This window comes from Sapajus apella, unplaced genomic scaffold, assembly GCF_009761245.1.
Source record: "Sapajus apella isolate SASKATOON/1434 unplaced genomic scaffold, GSC_monkey_1.0 scaffold103, whole genome shotgun sequence".
Taxonomy (NCBI): domain Eukaryota; kingdom Metazoa; phylum Chordata; class Mammalia; order Primates; family Cebidae; genus Sapajus; species Sapajus apella.
In genome coordinates, this window is record NW_022437043.1 from 4,346,053 (window position 1) to 4,368,074 (window position 22,022).

The window sequence follows — 22,022 nt, forward strand, 5'->3', positions numbered from 1 at the left end:
CTAGTTTATTCCTATAGACCTAGACTCTGAACTGGCACACCATCACCTCTTAGTGTACTCTATTGCCTTAAGCAAGCCACAAAGCCAGTCCAGATTCAAGGAGCATCCATAAGAAAAGGGTATGGATAAAGAATTGGGGCCATTTTTGCTATCACACAGATACAAATTACTCCTTTTTAAGGCACCAGTTTATTCCTATAACATTTAAAAACGCATGTGTCCTATGTGTTTGGAGTTAAAGACTGACCAGAAACAAATAGGGAAGTATTAAAATTGTTCACATGTTAGGACCCTGATGACGGTCCTCTTGTGAAGCTAAATCATTTTGAAGCTTGGATGCTCTGAGGCTTGGATGTGTATCACATTTTAAATCAGTCATTAATCCTGGATCCTTGCTACAAAATGATATGAAACCCATAAATGGAGGTTTAAAACACAGCTGCAATTTTTTCTTTATACCTTTCGCGTCAGGAGATGAGATCTGTGTCTCCCTCCGCTTAAATCTGAGTGAGCTTGTGACTACTTCAGTACAATAGAGTATGAGACTTCTGAGGCTAAATCATAAAAGGCAATTCAGATTTTGCTTTATTCATTGGAACACTCATACTAGGACTCCTGAGCTGCCATGTAATTAGTGTGACTATTGAAAAGCCACCTATGCCAGAGAGGCCTTATGTAGGCACTCTGGAGATAGTCTTTGCTAAGCCCAGCCATCCCAGTCAAAGATGCCAGGTGAGTGAAGATGCTGCCAGATGATCCAGCTGTTTCAATCTTCCCAGCTGAGGTCCCATACATTGTGGGGTAGAAAAAAAGTCATCACTGCTGTGCCTATCTGAATTCCTAATCCACCAAATTCATGAAGTGATAAAGTGGTGGTGGTTTTATGCCACTAAATTTTGCAGTTGTTTGTTGCACAACAATCAGTAACTGGAACAGCATAAGTGAATGGTTATGGGTGTGTTCCAATAAAAGTTTATGGACATTGAAATGTGAATTTCACATAATTTTATGTGTCAGAAAATATTTTTTAAATTGTTTTCAATCATTTAAAAGTGTAAAAACCATTCTTAGCCTCCAGGCCATACCAAAAATAAGCAGTATGCTAGATTTGGCCTATGGGCTGTACTTTGCTGACCATGATCCAAAAGATTGTATAATACTTGTAAAATTTGAACTTGGGGGCTTCTGGTCAAGATGGCTCTGATTTCATACTTTAAATCATATCTCCTTTCTTTAAAAGTGAAGATTTGCTGGGCACAGTGGCTCAAGCCTGTAATCCCAGCACTTTGGGAGGCCGAGGCGGGCGGATCACAAGTTCAAGAGATCAAGACCATCCTGGCCAACATGGTGAAACCTCGTCTCTACTAAAAATACAAAAATTAGCTGGGCGTGGTGGTGTGCACCTATAGTCCCAGCTACTCGGGAGGCTGAGGCAGGAGAATTGCTTGAACCCGGGAGGCGGAGGTTGCAGTGAGCCGAAATTGTGCCACTGCACTCCAGCCTGGCACCTGGTGACAGAGTGAGACTCTGTCTCAAAAAAGAAAAAAAAAAGTGAGTATAAAATTAAAAATTAGACATATCTATGGTTAAGAAAGTATAAATCTCTGGACCAGAAACAGATCAGACAATAAGTGGGGATTATCAGTTATGGGCCTATAGTTATGTACATTCCAGACTCTTAGGTCCAGAAAAGAGTAGAGATGACTGGGAATTATATTTCTGTATATAATGGGATTAAAACATTCAGTGAATGGAGGAAATGATCCCTCATTGTGAAATCAGAGATTGCCCATGAACAGAGACAGTAAAAAGCTATTGCTTCTGTTCAGAGTAGTAGACAGGAGAACAGAGAGAGACTTAGACCAGAGACAAATGTATTATTGGATCACTATCTAAATCTGGAAGATTTTCAAAGAGATAAAGGAAGAATAACATCCATTACAAAATTTTTTGAAATCCAGTCCATACCTGGTAGGGACTCATTCTCATTGGAGATTTGATAATATTAGTGGTTAAAAATATTTTAAGTTAGTGATGGTACTATACACAGGCCACTCTGAGAGCATACTGTTGTTGGGATTGTCAAAGTGTGGGTGAGTCAAACAAGGGGAGGCATCCTAGAAGAGATTTACTGCGCCTTATAAGGATAAGGCTCATGTTTGCTGAGCCTTATAAGAATTAGTTGATATGTTTTAAAAGTGAGGAAGCAAGAAGAGGGTCCTACTAGGAGAAGGGATGGTATGAATATATAAAGCCTAGAGGTAGGAACTACAGAGGTTCCACATTGTTTGAGCATAAAACTGGGGCAGAGTATGATGAGGGATAAAGCTGCAGAAGTAGAGACGGCTTGATTGTGGAGGGCTGTGTTGGCCATGATGAGGACCTTAATAAAGATCCCAGGCAGCCATTGAAATCTCTCAACAGTTGAGGGACATGATCCAATTTGTGTTTTAGATAGGTCTCTGGCAGTTGGTTGGAGGGCAAGTTTGGGAACAACATGATCAGGACTTTTAAGGCCAGTAAGGAAACTGCTCTTGCATTCTAGATTTGAGGAAATCAGTAGGTTCTAAACTAAGAAAATGACAGCTAAGATGGGAAAGGAACATTGATTTATAAAATTATTTTAGAGGTTAACTGACAGGGTTTAATAATTGATTAGATGTTCCAGGGTTAGACATAGGAAAGAGTTCAGGGATTTTTTCTAGATTTTGTGATGACATGGAGGAAGGTGCCAACTGAGACCAGTTAGAAGGGAGGAAGAACTAGTGGAAAAGAGAACATAGTCTCCTCAGTGTTGATCATCTTCCAGGTTGATATGTCTGGTTGGCAGGACATTTTTCTTTTTGTTGCTGTATCTTTTCTATTCTTTATTCCTTCCTTCTTTGCTCTGCTTTTCCCTCCTGCCTTCTTGTCTCCTTTGCCTTTTCTTTTTTTCTCCAGCTCTGGACTGGAGGACCTTGTTTTGGGAGCCGTAAGCATGTGGACAGGGCACTTCAGGGAACCACCATCACCTACAAGATGGTTAGAGGAAGAAAAAATATATGTTAGAGAGCAACACAGGGAACTTGAAAAAAGCTTCTGGAAGCCAAAGGAGTAGTTTAAAGAAGGACAGAGTGATCAGTGTGTCAAATGCAGCATACAGATACTTAAAGATGGGGGTTGGGAAGTATACACTTTTCCAAGAATCCTGTGTGATAGAAGCCAATTAAGGAGAGATTGAGAGTAAGGAAGGAGTTACAGACTGTAGACTACTTTTTGAAGAGTTTGCAAGAGAAAAGGAAGAAGGAAGGAAGGAAGGAGAGAGAGGAAAGAAGGAAAGGAAGGAAGGAAAGAAAGAGGATATTAGCTAGAGAAAAATGAAGTGTAGGGTCAAGAGATGGTTTGGGAATAAAGGTAGAAAGATTGGAACCTGTTAAAGAAATTCAGTATAAAGGCAGAATTTGGAAGTTACAAGGCAGATTTTTTTCTGTTCATAGAAAATCATCCATATGTTTAGAGCTGTCTAGACATTAGAATGAATTGCATTGTTAGATAGTGAGCTCCTGGTCACTGGAGTAGTCAAACAGCTTAGCTGTTTTCTGGTCAACTGTGTAGAAAGATATATTGTTGAGTATCTTCAGGAGTTTTAGCCTGTGTTCAATTCCTAACAGTTTTCCCAAAGTTGCTTTAAGCATTATAAGTTAATGAGTTATTCTGTGGATCTGCCTTGCCTGCAGCTCTCCAGAGATTTGTAGAATCACTGGACCAAGTAAATTTATTTGCCTTTGATCTTAAAGGATGAAATTAAACTGCAGATTCTCAGATAACAAAATATTAAGGCTTAGGGTCCAGGAAAGTTTCATCACATTGAACAATCAGCCATGCCGTAGGCTCACAGGTATTTTTTTGACAAGGTAGTCACTTTCCACACACAACAAAGAGTATTTGTTTCAAATTTTTGAGTTTAATTTTTTATTTGTCCATTTTTGTAAAACAGTGTTAACTCAGAATAATTAAAATAGTGCTAAGATGATAGGAGAAATGAGTAGAAAGGAAAAACCTGCTTTCTTCTGTGTTTCTTATTCCTATCTGGATGTTTTTGGTTTTCTAGGGCCAAGGGGAGGTATTCCATCCATGACTTAGATCTTTTAGTGATCTCTTTCGTTAGCATTTAAAACAATTCAGGGGTAACTTGTTGATTTATCTCAAATGACTCAGGTACTATCTGTATCCAAATCTGGCTTCCTGGGGCAGTTACTGGAGCATGAACAGCATAAATGACTAAACTCAACTAATTCTCAGAAAGCCACATTTTAGTCAGTACTTTCCAGATTTCTCACTCATCATTGCTTTTACAGAACTAACAAGTGTTGTAACGAATTGATTAGCGTTTTATTTCTTCTTGAGGTACACATTTTAAATTCTGTTAACCTTTCGGAATGCTAACAAGTAGTGAAATGACTAAAATACAGGCAGGGAGAATAGAAAATGCAAGGACTGGGAAAACAGCTCCCCTTTCCCAAAGCAAAATCAGGAACACCAGGTGTGGTGAATATTTATCTTTTGAGGAAAAATAGATACGTCCTTATTACAAAGTGATTTGCTTTCTTCCGGGCCCACAGATAGGGAGTCAGTCTCCCAATTACCTCCAGGCTTGTAAATTTTACCTGTTTCTTAGCCTGTTTGTTTCCTTGCTCTGGAAGAGTATAGTAAGTGAAAATCTCACAAGATGATAGGTTGATTATCTCTGTTTCTCAAATTAATACTTTCCAGATATGTTAGGAACATTAATAAATTGCCCTTTTTATCATATACTTGCTTTCTTAATAGTTAATTTTTAAATTTTAAGTTAATTTTTTATTTTGAATTAAGAGATTTTGAGATAATTTAGACAGGAGTTGCAAAAACAGTGCAGAGAGTAAACTTCCCATTCCAGACAGGATGGAGTAGACACATTTTACTCTATTCCAATTAAAAGTGATGATAGTGAGTTTAAAGGTAAATGGAAAATTAACCAGGCATGGTAGTGCACACCTATAGTTCTAGCAACCTGGGTGGCTGAGGCAGGAGGATTGCTTGAGCCTAGGAATTGGAGGTTATGGTGAGCTATGATTGTGCCGCTGCACTCCAGCCTGGGTGACAGAGCAAGACCATATCTAAAAAAAAAAGTAAATGGATGGAAAAATTGTCATGCAGACACCAATCAAAAGAAAACTGGAGTGGCTATACCAATATCAGATAATTAGATATCACAGCAAAGAAAATGACCAGGGACCAAAAGAAACATTACAGAATGATACAAAGGGTCAATCTACCAAGAAGGCATAGCAATTTTAAATGTGTGTGCACCAAATAACAGAGCTTCAGAGAACACAAAGCAAAACCCAACACAACTGAATTGAGAAACAGACAAACCCAAACCCACAATTACAATTGAGAATGTCAGTACCCCCACTTCAGTAGTTGATAGAACCAGTAGACAGAAAATCAGCAAAGATATAGAAGAAGTAACACCACCAATCAACCAGATTTAATTGACATTTACAGAATGCTCCACCCAACAGCAGTGTAACATACTTTCTTTTCAAGTGCACATGTAACAGTCACCAAGATTGACTACATCCCAGGTCATAAAACAAACCTCAACAAATGTAAAAGCATTGAAATCATATAGAGTATATTCTCATAATAGAATCAAAGTAGAAATCTAAAACAGAAAGACAGCTGGATGTGGTGATTCATGCCTGTAATCCCAGCACTTTGGGAGGCCAAAGTGTATGGATCACTTGAGGTCAGGAGTTCGAGACCAGCCTGGCCAATATGGTGAAACCCCATCTCTACTAAAAATACAAAAATCAGCCGGGCATGGTGGCACATGCCTGTAATCCCAGCTGCACGGGAGGCTGAGGCACGAGAATCACTTGAACGCAGAAGGCAGAGGTTGCAGTGAGCTTGAGATCATGCCACTGTACTCCAACCTGGGTGACAGATGGAGACTCTGTCTCAAAAAAAAAAAAAAAAAAAAACACAAAGACTACAAGAAGTTCTTTAAACACTTGGAAACTAAGCATCACACTTCTCATCAATACAATGACTTGAGTGCCTGAATGTAGATGAAAATATAACATATCAAAACTTGTGGCCAGCCACAGTGGCTCACGCCTGTAGTCCCAGCACTTTGGGAGGCCGAGACGGGCAGATCACCTGAGGTCAGGAGTTCGAGACCAGCCTGGCCAACATAGTGAAACCCCTTCTCTACTTAAAATACAAAAATTCGGCAGGTGTGGTGGCAGGCACCTGTAATTCCAGCTACTTGGGAGGCTGAGGGACAAGAATTGCTTGAACCTGGGAGGTGGAGGTTGCAGTGAGCTGTGGTCATGCCATTGCGCTGCAGCCTGTCGCACTCTGGCGACAAGAGTGAAACTGTTTCAAAAAAAAAAAAAAAAAAAAAGAAAAACTTGTGGAGTGTAACTTAAATCGGTGCTAAGAAGGAAATTTAGAGCACTGAGTGCTTATATGAGAAAAAGATTAAAGGCCTCAAATGAATAAGCTCCCACTTTAAGTAACTAGAAAAGGAGGAGCAAAATAGACCTAAAGTAAGTGAAGGAAGGAAATAATAAAAGAGCAAAAGTCAGTGTAATCAAAAACAGAAAAACAGGAAAAGCAATCATCTAAAAACTGGTTTTTCCAGGAGAGGTTCTGACTTAACTGGTAATGGGTGCAGTTTGGGCATTGGGATTTTTGTGAGTTCCGCATATGATTCCCATGTGTAATGGGGGTTGAGAACCTCTGCTGGGGTGGCCAAATACCTTTTCTTGGGATTTAACATGTATTGTCATTTATCTACCAGACCCTTTGATTTCTCCCCAGAGAAATTTGTTGCCATTTCATTTTCCCTCATTTTTTGTTGTTTTCAAAGTCAATACTGACTTACATGTTAACTTCCTTGTCTGACTGCTCTTTTGCTATGGGCATTGGTCTGACCGGAGGTGAGGGTTTAACAGCAACCTTCTTTCACTTCATACCCACACCCTATTTGATTGATCTTGGGATTAACTCTGAAGCCCCCTTTAATTGGTTTATCACACATCATTGGTTACCAGTTTTAGGTTGTGATCACCCAAGCCGTAGGGACTGTGTGTTTGGTGCACCTCATCCTGTGACCCTGGCTCTGTAGGAGCCAAAGGACTTGGTTTCTCAGCTTTCTCCTTGTCTGTCCTCTTTCTGGTGGCCAGAGCAGTGCCGGCCCTCTATTTGCACAGTATTAACAGTTGGTGTGCAGTGGATTTGAACTTGCTTAGTAAGTTTGGAGTCATTTCTGTGTGTTTAACCTTATATGTGAGGCTTACATGCCTGTCATTGTTACAAAAACCTGGGATAAAGGTTGTTTTTCCTTCTAATAAATTGGGTGATATAAATACTTTATATCACACAGATGTTATTGTAAATGTATTGTGGGTAAAAATTTCAGTCTGGAAACAACACACAGCAGCAGATAAAATAATGGAAATCATTGTTTTTTAAAAATTGTTTGCATTTCTATCTGGAGAAAGAATCGCATATTTCATAGTAAAGGCATCTCTTATTGATTTACTTTACTCTTAAGAGGTCTTATCTGCAAATGGTATTTTATCTTAAAGGAACTTATGTTTTATACGTGTATGTATATTTTTATTCTTAAGATAGCAAGTTGACTTATCTGGGTAGTTGAATTTTTTTTTCTTTTCTTGAGACGGAGTTTCACTATTGTCACCCAGGCTGGAGTACGATGGCGTGATCTTGGCTAACTGCAACCTCCACCTGCTGGGTTCAAATGATTCTCCAGCCTCAGCCTCCCGAGTAGCTGGGATTATAGGCAGCCACCACCACACCCAGCTAATTTTTATATTTTTAGTAGAGACAGGGTTTTACCATGTTGGCCAGGCTGATCTGAAACTTCAGACCTCAAGTGATCCACCCTCCTCAGCCTCCCAAAGTACTGGGATTACAGGTGTGAGCCACCATGCCCGGTTGAAATTTTTAAATATATGTACATAAATTAAGAAAATGTACTGCTAATTTTTTAAAAGTTATTGGAACCGAAGGCTTTTTCCTTAAAAGGCATAAAGTAGATTTTAGTTTAGAAAGGGCTAGCACCATTAAAATCTGTCAAGACAACATTATAGAATTGACCACCCATTGAGGTCTATATCAGCCAAATAGTGTGCTGAGAAATTAGGAATTGGGATGGGGAGTGTTAGGAGAGTGATAATCGAATTGTATTCTTCAAATTTTCTATATTATTTCTTCCAGTAAAGCTTTCTTGTAGTTTAGACTAGAGGTTGACAAATCGGCCTGTGAGCTAAATCTAGCTTGTCACTGGTTTTGATATGGCCTACCAGCCATACAGAATGGTTTTTACATTTTTAAATGGTTGAAAAATAATGTAAGGAAGAATGTTATTTCATAACACATGAAAATTGTATGAAATTCATATAGTATAATAAAGTTTTTTGTTTGTTTTGAGATGGAGTCTCACTGTCATCCAGGCTGAAGTGCAGTGGCACAATCTTGGCTCACTGCAACCTCCACCTCCCGGGTTCAAGCAATTCTCATTCCTCAGCCTCCTGAGTAGCCGGGATTACAGGCATGCGCCACCATGCCTGGCTAATTTTTGTATTTTAAGTAGAGACGTGGTTTTGCCATGTTGTCCATGCTGGTCCTGAACTCCTGACCTCAGGTGATCTGCTAGCCTCAGCCTCCCAAAGTGCTGGAATTACAAGCGTGAACTACTGTTCCCCGCCACAAGTTTTGATATGCTGTATTTTCATCTACATTCAGGCATTCAAGTCACTGTATTCATGACAAGTGTGATGTTTAGTTTCCAAGTGTTTGGAGAACTTGTTGTAGTCTTTCTGTTTTTTTGTTTGTTTGTTTGTTTGTTTTTGTTTTTTCTTTTTCTTTTTTTGGGACATCACCTCCTGTCGCCCAGGCTAGAGTGCAGTGGCACAATCTCATCTCACTGCAACCTCTGCCTCCCAGGTTCAAGCAGTTCTCACATCTTAGCCTACCAAGTAGCTGGGATTACAGGCATGCAACACCAAGCCCAGCTAATTTTTGTATTTTTTAGTAGAGATGGGGGTTTCACCATATTGGCCAGGCTGGTCTCGAACCCCTGATCTCAGATAATCTGCCTACCTCAGCTTCCCAAAGTGCTAGGATTATAGGCGTGAGCCACCACACCCAGCCGGAATAAAGTTTTATTGGAAGAGAGTTGTGTTCAATTGTTTATGTACTGTCTATGGCTGCTTTCATGCTACAATAGCAGATTTGAGAAGTTGTGACGGAGACCATGTGGCCCTCAAAGTCAGAAATACTTCCTATCTGATCCTTTATAGAAAAAGTTGGCTGACCCTGGTTTAGACACACTTCCCAACCTGGCCTTCTACTCACAGAGTTTGAAATTCCCAAATAATTTGCTAACAAGTCTGTCTGTATATTAAAGAGGGTAAGCCTGCTTCCTGGTGACAGAGATAACTGTGGTTGACAAGGAAATACTTGTATGTGGCAGGAATCTGCCTAGGTAAATCTGTATGTTCTTTTATTTTTCCTTGGATGTTTTTTGAGGGCTTTGGAAAAGAGTTGACCTCCAGACTCTCCATCTGGTCATGGGATTCATGAGTCATATGATACATCTGAATTTTTTAAAATAAGCTTTCAAATGCTGAGATAAAGTCTTCATTTAGAAAAGTTCATTATCCCAACTTCTGCTGTCTCTTTCAAAGATTTGTTAGGGGTGAGGAGAAGTAGTGACATGTAGAATGTGTTATTTTCTTCTTATTTTTTGTTTACCCAATCTCTAGATAGATGTTTATGGCTTTAATTACTAGCCTACTGAGAAGTGGTAGAAATGAAAGATATGCAAGATGAACAGAATTGAAGGATAGAGTTTTGTTTCCATGACATTGAAGCAGGGATAGATTTGTTTTGTAGAGAAGAGTGAATTCTGAATTAAAGCACAGGCACTTAAACTGTCTCACCGTAGAGGAGTTAGTATTGTTTACCCCAAAGCAGAGGATAATCAGCTCAGGAAACACATTTATAGCATTCATGACTTCTATTTAAGAAATAGTTTGGGCTGGGTGCAGTGGCTCATGCCTGTAATCCTAATACTTTGGGAGGATGAGGCGGGCGGATCATTTGAGGTCAGGAGTTTGAGACCAGCCTGACCAACATGGTGAAACCCCGTCTCTACTCAAAATACAAAAAAAGTAGCAGGGCATGGTGTGTATGCCTGTAGTCCCATTCCTTGGGAGGCTGAGACAGGAGAATCTCCTGAACCTGGGAGGCGGAGGTTGCAGTGAGCTGAAATCGTGCCACTGCACTCCAGCTGGTGCAACAGAGTGAGACTCCATCTCAAAAAAAAAAAAAAAAAGAAATAGTTTGGGAGATTCTTTGCCCACATGGCCAGGAATTCACTCTTCGGGATATAAGAAACATGCTTCTCTGGTCTGACCAGTGGCTTAACTCAAATGTCTGTCTCTGATAATGGCTCTCAATGATATTTTCCTTGAAAGCCTAAGGGAGCTAGACTTTCAAATGTTTCTTTCCTTAAGGATTACTTCCAAATACCATCATGGATTTATTCTTTCTGATTTTTATCTCAGCCCGTCTTGAACTTATTTACATTTTCATTTTGTTCCACTTCTTGAACTGATGAGTTCTCTTAAGTTAGTTCCCTAAGCATGGCTGAAAGTCCTGTTTTCCTTTTGATAAAATTGCCTTTAGGTTTCAGGGAATACCCTTTTGTTACTTAATTCTATAATTGGATGAATAAAATCAAGTTGATCATTTCTACCCTCTTCTTAATAGCTCATTGATTTCTGTTTCATCCCTTTAGAGCAAGATTTCTCAACCTTGGCACTGTTGACATTTTGAGCCAGATACGTCCGTACATTGTAAGGGACTATTCCTGTGCCTTGTAGGATGTTTGATGGCATCCCTCCTGACCTCTATCCCTAGAAGCCAGTAACATCAATTATTGTGATAACTGATAAATGTCTCCAGATATTGCCAAATGTCCCCTGGGGAGGCAAAATTGCCTTCAGTTGAGAATCACTGCATAGATCTTTGGCTTTTCCAAAATGCAAAGTTTGTGCGACTGTCTTTATGACACAGATGTCTCTATCCAATTGATTATATTGCACTTTTCTGGATTTCTTTCAGCTCCAGTTAATGTCCATCTTGAATAACAGTGATGGCCACTTTTATAGTTTCAGTGCTTCAGGTCAACTGAATCATTTGAGAATGGCATGGGAACAGATATCTTGAAATCTTAGAAGAGTATTTTTTCCGATTGTAAACGTCTTATATGTTTACTGTAAAAATGTGGAGAATGGAAACATTTGGAAAGAATGTTTTCATCAACCAGAAATCTGTCACTTCAGTGCAACTAATGTTAGTAAATTCATTTATGGCCTTTATTTTCTATATATTATATTTCATACATGTATAATAATTTCACTATAAAACTAATTTTTATACATTTTAAAACATCTTAGCATAAATGTTTCCCTGCATACCATGTTTAAATGACTAGATGAAATACCATAATATTAATGTACCTTAATTATTCCTCTTATGTGTGATAGGTAGGTTTTATTTATTTTTATTATGAAGTTTTAATGGACATTTTGGTTTATAAATCATTTTCTGTGTTTTGGACTTTCTCTCTCTCTTTCTCTCCTTTCTCTCTTTCTCTTTCTCTCTTTTTCCTTCTCTTTCTCTCTTTCTTTCTCTCTCCCTCTCTTTTATTTTGTTCTGTTTTCATTTCCTTCTTTCAAGATAGATTCTCACTCTGTCACCCAGGCTGGCATGCAGTGGCATGATCTCTCAGCTCACTGCAACCTCTGCCTCCAAGGTTCAAGCAATTCTCATGCCTTAGCCTCCTGAGTGGCTGGGATTACAGACCCCTGCCACCACACCCAGCTAATTTTTGTATTTTTAGTAGAGATGGGGTTTCACCATGTTGGCCAGGCTGGTCTCGATCTCCTGACCTCAAGTGATCCACCTGCCTTGGCCTTCCAAAGTGCTGAGATTACAGGTGTGAGCCACCACACCTAGCCTGTATTATTTTTCAAGGACAAATGTTGGAAGTAGAATTCCTAGGTCAAAGGGTGTGAATTTGTTTAAAGTAGAGCATTAGATTATTTTTTAAACTGCTACATGGCCCTGCAGAGGGCAGTGAATAGGGACCCCTTGCACTGACAATGCATTTCAGAAGTATGTCTCATGGGTATATAGTAGGAAAGGAAAGCGCTGTGTTTGAGCTAAACCCTTTTTATTTCCTTTGCCTGCATGTTCTTCCATGGGAATATTAATGTGGAGTCAAGTAGCCACCAAACCACAGGCTTAGGTTCTAGTCCCAAATAATCCCAGTTGGGTTGACTTCCAGACATGGTGGCGCGCACCTGTAATCCCAGCTACTCAGGAGGCTGAGGCAGGAGAATTGCCTGAACCCAGGAGGCGGAGGTTGCGGTGAGCCGAGATCGCGCTATTGCATTCCAGCCTGGGTAACAAGAGCGAAACTCCGACTCAAAAAAAAAATAAAATAAAATAAATAAGAGTATTTTACCCAAGGAAGATGTTTACTCCAGACGTTTGTATTTTGCCTGGTTTTCAGTCACTGTTAAAATAAATCACTGTAATGTTAATCATTGTACTTGAGATTATAGTAGGAACAAGATCTGAAAACTGCCCTCAAATTACTGTTCCCAATGGTGCAAGGTGAGGTCTGTAATACATTTCGTTTCTGCCAAAACGAAGGTAAGGAAGAAAAGAATGCCTTTATAAAGTTGTGCTCTGATCAGAGGACTAGAAAATAAACAGCTGAGTAGTAAACCCAAGTGTAAGATATTGAGATATTGAGACACATTGCACAGTTACTCCAGGATTACACTATACTGATTTATGGTTTCGCTTAACAAAACATTTTATTCTAAGGTAATTTTTTTCATAGTACAAATAAATTTACTTAACCTGTTTTCTTCTATGCTCCTTATTCCTCTTTTCTTCCGAGAAGTTACTTTGACAATCACAGACCTTAGTGGGCCTCTTTCCCTTCCAATTCTTAAATGAATATTTGTGACAGGGACATCACAGAAAACAATTGTGTTTGCCTATGGCAAAATATGCGTTCGGGTGTTATCAAGCATCATACTCAGCTACTGGGCTGCTGTGACTTTGATGTCTGCCTAGTCAAGTAGAGAGAGCTAGTCCTTCTATAGGGCTTTTTTTTCTTAAAAAAATTTTTTTGACATACAAAAAGCTGTACATAGTTAATATATACAACTAGATGAGTTTGTAGGCTGAGTGTGGTGGCTCAGACCTGTAATTCCATCACTTTGGGAGGCCAAGGCTGGTGAATCACTTGAGGTCAGGAGTTCGAGACCAGCCTGGCCAACATGGTGAAACCCCCGTCTCTACTAAAAATACAAAAACTAGCCAGATGTGGTAGAGCATGCCTGTAATTCCAGCTACTCAAGGACTGAGGCATGAGAATCGCTTGAATCTCAGAGGCAAAGGTTACAGTGAGCTGAGATTGCACCACTATACTCTAGCCTGGGTGACTCTGTCTCAAAAACAACAACTAAATGAGTTTGGAGATAAGTATATACCTGTGAAACTATGATCACAATCTATGCCATAAACCTATCTGTCACCTCCAAAAGTTTGCCTTTTCTCTGTTACTCTCTCAAGGTCAGAACACAACATAAAGGCCGATCCTCTTAGCAAACTTTTAAGTATACAGTCAATGTAGTATTGTTAATTATATGCTGTACAATAGATCTCTAGGACTTAAGTGGTACAGTCTTAAAATTACCACTTAATAAGGATTCACATGTTAAGTAGGGGTGCCTAGAAGCAGAACCTGAGGTGGTATTCAAGATGTACATTATTTATTGAGGAGGGTTCTCAGGAAAAACTTGTAAGGGGAAGTGGGTAACCAGGTAAGGAAGAAGGAGCCAGTTAGGGTCTTAAGAAAACCTAGCCATAGCCTACCTATTTGAGGTGGTGGCAGAACAATTATTGACTGCCGGCTGCCTCTAGGAGGGAGACTGGAAGAGTGTAATCCCCAGTTCTTGGGAAGAGAGGGGTCACTGTGAGCCATTAGCAGCCAATAGGAAGTAGCTGAAAAATGGGTACACTATACTAGCTAGGTAAACAGGATTGGGTGGGGGCAGCACAGTGTATTATTCCTCTGCCTGTTTATTTTGTGCAAGATGCTGTGCTAAGAGCTAGGGGTAAAAAATGAATGTGATACAGTCCCTGCTTTCAAGATGCTTATGGTCTAGTAACAACAGAGCTGACCATGTAAAGCAGCAGTGTCCGATCTTTTGGCTTCCCTGGGCCACACTGGAAGAATAATTCTCTTGGGCCACACATAAAATACACTAACAATAGCTGATGAGCTTTAAAGAATCACAAACAAATCTCATAACGTTTTAAGAAAGTTTATGAATTTCTGTTGGGCAGCATTCACAGCCATCCTGTGCCGCATGTGGGCCGCCAGTTAGACAAGCTTGATGTAAGGAATATTGACGGTGCAAGGAAGGAGCTCTTTTGGAGGGACATCTGGGGAGTTTCATTGAAGATATCCAATGAATGAATAGAACCAGGGTTGGGGAAAATGGGCTGGTCAAGGAAAACATGGGGAGGAATTGTAGGCAGAAGGAAGAGCCCTGTGCAAAGGCTAGCAAGCAAGTATGAAACAAGATGAATGTGTTCATGGAATCACATAGGGCATAGTATATGCAGAACAATTGGAGTAGGATTGGGGGAACAGCAACTGATGAGGCCTGAGACAGAGCCAGAACACTGGGCCTTGCAAAACATGCTGAGGAGATTGGTCTTAAAAGGGAAAGCATTCCCACTGTCAGCCCTCCAGCCTGTCCTCTGGTTTCTGGATCAACTTGGAGTGCCCATTGTCAATGTACCTGACAGCTCTGCCCCCTGGTGGCCATGTTGCTCCAAGCATGTTGCCTTAATGCTTCTGAGCCCCAATTTCCTCATCTGTAAAATGGCTGCTGATATGTGTAGCACTATTGTGCTTAGAAATAATAAATAAAGACAGATATAAAGATTTACCATCATGGAATCATTCTGCTGATATTTATTGCTTTCTGTTATTTTCCTACAATAATTAAAACAGCAGTACATCACAGAAATTGACAAATCACTGGACTTTAAACAGCCCAAACCCAGAAATTAGCTTGCTTTGTTTTCTTTTCTCAAAGTCACTGATGACTAATTTTCTTATTTCCCAGGACTGGTGTTACTCGTATTAGATAAACTGTTTCCTAGGCTTTTTACTGATAATACAAGATTTTTTTTGTTTCCATCTATAATAAAAAATAGTTGTTACGGTAATTGTTTTAAAGATGCCAAATTTTGCCTTTTCTTTAAAATCTCCCTCTGTCATGAACAGTTTGATAACTCTTTCACTTAAAGAACAGAGTATTGTGGAAAATAAAGAAACTGTTTTATCCAAAGTACATATACCCAGAACTTCAGATGACAGGAGTATCCATCTCACAAGAAGTCTTAGGTCTTATCAAAACTCTCAGGGAGGTGAGGAGAGAGTCTCCATGGTCAGTTGGCTTTCTTCACTGAGATTTTTAGAGAATAAAAATATTTCTTTTATGGTATTTGTTGCCCTTGATCCCATCACGAGTCATCCATATGAAGGTTATATTCAGTATATTCATTGGGAGCATAAACTTTCAGTTCTCTGGGATAAATGCCTAGGAGTGCAATTGCTGAGTCATAGTTGCATATTTAATTTTAAAGAAATGACCAAAATATTTTCTAGAATAGTTATACTATTTTACATTCCCACGAGCAATGTATGAGTGATAGTTTCTCTATACTTTCTCTAGCATTTGATATTTTCACTATTTTTTTATTTTAGCTATTGTAGTAATAAGTATGTAATAATATCTTGTTGTGGTTTTAATTTACATTTCCCTAATGGCTGGTAATACTGAATATCTTTTCACAGGCTTATTTGCCATTTGCGTTCCTCTTTGGTAAAATATCTGTTGATTTTTTTTTTCTTTGAGACAGAGTATTGCTCTGTCACCCAGGCTGGAGTGCAGTGGTCTAGGCTCACTGCAACCTCCGCCTCTCAGGTTCAAGCAACTTTCGTGCCTCAGCCTCCCAAGTAGCTCAGATTACAGATACGTGCCACCATACCCAGCTAATTTTTGTATTTTTAGTAAAGACAGGGTTTCACCATGTTGGCCAGGCTGGTCTCAAACTCCTGACCTCAAATGATCCACCCACCTTAGCCTCCCAAAGTGCTGGGATTACAGGTATAAGCCACCATGTCCAGCCCATCTGTTGATTTTTAATTGGGTCATTTATTTCCTTATTGTTGAGTTTTGAGAGTTCCTTACATGCTTTGGGTATCAAGTCTAAGAACTCTTTGCTTAGCCCTAGATCCTGAAGACTTTCTCTTATGCTTTTTGTAAATATTTTATAGTTTTACATTTTTCATTTAAGTCTGTGATCCATTTTAAGTTACGTTTTGTGTATTAGGTTGTGGTAGGCAGAGATGTCCATGTCCTAATCTCTACAACCTATGAATACGTTAAGGTTGCTATTCAGCTGACTATAAAATGGGGGCATTATCCTGGATTATCTGAGTGGGTCCAGTATAATTACATGGGTCCTTAAAAGTGGAAGAAGGAAGCAGAACAGAAGGGTCAGAGAATGAGATGTGATGACAGAAGCAGGATCAGAGAGATGTAGTGTTGCTTGCCTTGAAGATGGGAGAAGACAGCAAAGATCAAGGGAGTATGAGTATCCTCTAAGTAGATCTGTGCGTTCAGTGGGTAATAGAAAATATTACTTTTATTTCTGCTTAAATTTTACATTCATTGTGACTTTAAATTCCCCACTACTTTTTAGTAGGAAGTGTTTTGTTGTTACTGTTGGTTTTGTTTGCATTTCAGAAGAGTATTTGAATGAAATTTTGGCATAGAGTCAAATGTAGCCCCAAAAATTTATGTGACGAGAGGCTAACATTCTCTTTTTTAAAAAATATTCAGTTGACTTTGACTGTAGGACAAACAGAACCTTCGTGAATGGTCCTGATACTTGTACTAATTTTATTAGTTTTTAAAATGACAGCTTTGAGATACAATTAATATACCATGGAGCTTACCCACTTAAAGTATGCAATTCCGTTATTTTAATATATTCACAGATATGTGCAACCAATCACCAAAAGACAATATGTTTTCACACTGTCTTCTAATGTTCATTGTTTCTGAGAAGTTAGCTGTTAATCTTGTTGGGGTTCTCTTGTAAAGTGATGAGTTGTCTTTTCTTGCTTTCAAGATTTTCTCCTTGTCTTTTTGGCTTTTAGCAATTTTCCTATGAGAAATCTAGATCTCTTTGCATTTATCCTGCTTGGAGTTCATTGAGTTTCCTGAATATGTAAATTAATGTTTTTCAGTAAATTTGGGAAGTTTTTCTAATATTTGTTATGCTCCTTTCTCGTTCACTTTTCCTTCTGGTACTCCCATTATGTATATATTGGTGAACTTAATGATATCCTACATTTCTCTGAGACTGTTTATTCTTCTTTTTTCCATCTGTTCTTCAACTTGCCTAATCTCTGTTCACCTACTTCACATTCATTAATTCTTTTTTCTGCCTGTTCAAATCTACTGTTGAGGCCCTTCAGTGAATTTGTCATTTCAGTTGTGCTTTCAACACCAGAATTTCCATTTGGTTATTTTTTATACTTCCTATTTCTTTATTGATAGTCTCTGTTTTATAAAATACTGTCGTGGTTACCTTCCTTTACTTCTTTAGTTCTTTGAACATTTTTTTGTGCCAAGCTCACTTTATATTTTTTAATATTTAAAAATCAAATTATATTACTCCCTTTCTTTGAACAATTTGAAGGCTTTGCCTGTTAAATTTGCCATGTGGTTGTATGGGTTATACTTTCCTGTTTCTTTGCATATCTCATAAGTTTTTGTTGGAAACTGGGCATTTTAGATAACATATTGTAGCAATTGTGGGTACTACCCCCTCCACCAGGGTTCTTTATTATTATTTGCTTGTTTACTTCTTTAGTAACTGGCTGGATTATTTTATTGAAGTCCATTTCCTCAACCCCCATTCTCACCCTGCAATATGAAGCCTCTGATGTTGCTCTTCAGGTTACAAGCTTCGATATCCCCACAGTCACCCTGGGATGACCATGGTTTTGAGACTCTCCTTGGCTGCCTCTTTCCTTGACCACATCAAGCTGTTATGGTCTATTAATTGTTGACTGGTTGCTCTGTTGTTTTAATCATGTCCTGGAACATAAATTGCTCCACAAACTGATCCAATCAAATTAGGACTCCTTTGAAGATAGTTCCTGAGATTTCTTCTGACCCCAAGAGGCCATCTCTTTCCTGCTGTCTCTTTCCCTGGTTCTCTCTGGCATGTTAGGCAGCCTAGGCTTGAACTGCTGTACACTCATTTGCAAATGAAGTCAGTTTCATTGCAGGAGAATTGAAGCCCCCTATTCTATGCCATGCCTCTCTCCCTGGGAAAAATCTTTGAGCCACAGCTCTGGCACAGGGGACGGAGACAAATGGTGAGCCTCCCTCTGAGTTTCAGCCCCAGGTCTCCCAGGTTTGCTTTTTCTGGTATAGAATCCCCACCCACAAGGTAGTACCAGGGCAGTCAAGGCCCTGGTATTCTTGGTGGCACAATACCCAAGTAATAGCCTCCATCACATGAGTTGCGGGCTAGGTGGAAGAAGGAAGCCCCTACCTCTCAGCCACATTCTTCTGGAATGTAGCGTCAGCAAAAGTGGCTGGGAACAGGATGAATGATGGTGACATCCTGTTCTTCCCAGGAAGAAAGGAGCTGAGAGCTAGGGGAGAAGGAACACTTGGCTACTCTACTCTGGCATGAGATCTGTGCTAGGAGGGAAGATGTAGGAAGTGGTTCTATATCCAAATACTCCAGACTTTGACTCTACGTTCTGAATTTTAGTAGATTTTCTTGAATAAGTACTTCTTCATTTGCTGTATGCCCTTAGGACCATTTCCAGAGACTTTAAATGGTGTTTTTTTTAATTGAAATAACTTTCACCAGTTTCACTGGGAGAGGGTCGTCCATGGAGCTGCTCACACTGTTATGCCAGAAATGGAACTCTATAAGCTTTTTAACATGCAATTTTGTTGCTGCTACTCATAATCACTCAAAGTGGCCTTGTACATGGATTTCTACTTCCTCAGTAGATTGTAAATAACTTGAAGGCAGTAGCCCTGACCTTTATTCATTATGGAATCATGATAGCTCCTGGTAGCATTTTGTATGTTGCGGCACATAAAAGAATGTTGGTCACTGACTGTATCGCTGTCTTTTCAAGTTTACATTTTCAGCACTTCCTTTGTGACTTAAAGTGCTTAACTGTGCCTTAACTTTTTTTTTTTTCACTCCAGTGCTAGTGTGTTCCCAGAGGGTGATGCTTCTTTTTAATCTGTCATTGGCTACACTCAGGGAAGTACACTTGAACTATTAGACGTTTTAGTACAAAGCATTTTTATTTACTCTTCGCAACATAGGAGCTTTCTTTAACATTCTTTGTAGTGTATATATAATTATGACTTTAGATTAGGTTACTTATTCGGGATATAAGGACAGAAAGAGAGGGATAAAGGGCAGGCAGAAAATCAGTGTGGTCATGTTCTTAAAGGTGGATGTGCCTCACTTGTTCTTCCTTCAGCCAACTATGCCCATGCTGTTCAACCTTGGCTCTTGATGGCCCTGCTCGCATGACTGATTTTTCCTTTTCTGTTCCTCTCTTATTGGGGATCACTGGCTGATTATGGCCCCATGGCTGCCCCACCCTTTGTTTTGGTGGACAGTGGCCATGTGGCCACATCTGAGGCTCCAGTTAGTGCTGTACCACTCATCTTCTGTGGCTTGGGCTTCCTCCTAAGGCTAATGTGTAGCCTTTCTTTCTTAGTCTTTGACTTGCTTTGTATTAAAATATTTGGTAATACTTTTCTCCCAGTACTCTAAGTCATTTGAGAGTATTCTTGACAAAAATCATTCAATTTGTATGATTTGCTTGCTGCTATTTCGGGGAGCTGTGGGACAGTGTTGACTGCCCTCTGGGATGGGTGTGTGTGAACTGTTTTATTCAGTGTTATTCTTTTTCCCAGGATGCTCCAGGATGAAACGCCATAGGCCTCTAAGCAGCAGTGACAGTTCAGACGAGAGTGAGTAAAACCGGCTGGCAGCTGGTAACCTTTCTGTCTATATCCCTTGGGGATGTTTCCTTTGACTTGAAATCTACTGAGGATAAGCCATTTCATGCTTTTTTTCAATGGTTAAAAAACGTTTCTGAGAAGGAAAATTCAGGACACCATTTTCTTACTGAAATTTCATTAGAGATAGATAAATTAGAAGAATTGGTTGTGTGTGGCATATAACTGTTTTCACTTTTCATTGACCTAAACAACAAAAGCCAAATCTAGTAATGCTTTAACAAAGCTTCTCTAGAAAGGAAGCAAAGTACAAGAGCATAAATTGTAGCCCCTAATCCTTAATTGTAGTTTAGGTACTAAGTGTTTGACTGTGAGTCAGTCATCATTTGTAAAAGGCAATAACCTTATTAGCAATAGCCTTTGGGGAAGTGCTGAAGGATACAGATTACTTGCTCTACATTTTTAGTTCTTCCAGTTGTTTTTGGAGATACTTTTTCTCCAAGTGGAACACGAATTGTGTTATTTCAAAACATTATGAGGTGTGATTATACCAAATCAGATAATCTCATCCTTAGCATTGTTGAAGCTTTTGCACTGTAGCAGATCATCCATAAATGTCACTAAACTCCGTCATAAGGCACTCTTCAGTGCAGTTTGATTGTTTTCTTCAGTGGTATGAGCTCTCTAGTTTCTCCATCATATCTTTCATATTCTCTTGGATGACATTTAGTTTTACGACATTTAGTTATTTTAGTAGGTAATGCATCTCAGTATTTTTTTCTAATTATCTTTTCCAGGTCCTTCCACTTCCTTTACTTCTGGCTCAATGTATAGGATCAAGTCAAAAATTCCAAATGAACACAAGAAACCTGCTGAGGTGAGATCATATTTTCAGTTTTTAGACTTAAGCTATGGTTTGGCTGCTTGTCCCCCAAAACCTCATGTTGAAATTATATCCCAATGTTGGAGGTCCAGGCCTAATGGGAGGTGTTTGGATCATGGGAATGTATCCCTTATAAATAGATTATTGCTCTCCCAGTGCAGGGGGATAAGTGAGTTCTCCCTCTGTTAGTTCCCTTGAGGGCTGGTTATTAAAGAGTCTGGCACCTCCTCCCATTGTCTCTTGCTGCTTCTCTCGCCATGTGATCTCCACATATGTTAGCTCCCCTTTGCCTTCCACCATGAGTGGAAGCACCCTGAGGCCCTTACCAGCTGCCCAATCTTGAATCTTCCTGCTAGCAGAACCATGAGCTAAATAAACTTCTTTTCTTTATAAATACTCAGCCTCAGGTATTCCTTTATAGCAATACTAAATAAACTAAGACAACTTTTAAAAAGATAGATGGCTGCCTCCTGCCTGTATATCAACAATACCCAGAATCTGAAGATGTGAGGAATAAAGAATGTGTCAGTGGGTAGGCTTGTTTTCTGATGAACTTATTTTTTTCTAAGAAATATTCTGTTTTCTATCTCCTTTAGGAGAACAATAATCTTCACACTGTGATTTCATTTTGGTGATGATACATAGTGCCTGGCTTTAGAATATTCCTCCCCTAACCAGGAAGTCAAAGAGAGCCAGACTAGGGGAATTGGGAAGGATCTAGAGATCTCCTGGCCTATGATTGGAAAAAGCTAAGTTAGCAGGTGAGGAGAGAGAGTACAGAAAGGGATAGATGAGTAGGTTGTGGGTGGACTACATTAAAAATCATCTGGGCCGTGGGCTGTGATGGGTCCTTACAGCCTTTCTGGTGGGCCAGAAAGAATACATCAATTCTT

At 39.5% G+C, this 22,022-nt stretch overlaps 1 protein-coding gene across 4 annotated transcripts in view; it reads left to right on the forward strand.

Annotated features, from left to right (window-relative positions):
* The window catches only part of JADE3 (jade family PHD finger 3), a 150,177-nt gene that overhangs the window by 54,105 nt on the left and 74,050 nt on the right, over positions 1-22,022 (forward strand). For 3 of the 4 annotated variants that reach the window (XM_032258468.1, XM_032258469.1, XM_032258470.1), the window contains 2 exons: positions 20,202-20,258; positions 21,044-21,123. In XM_032258468.1, coding sequence (XP_032114359.1) covers positions 20,213-20,258; positions 21,044-21,123 — 126 coding nt within the window. In that variant the 5' untranslated portion in view covers positions 20,202-20,212. Of the gene's footprint in view, positions 1-20,200; positions 20,283-21,043; positions 21,124-22,022 lie in introns of those variants that run through there. The other variant, XM_032258471.1, reaches the window with a different exon arrangement.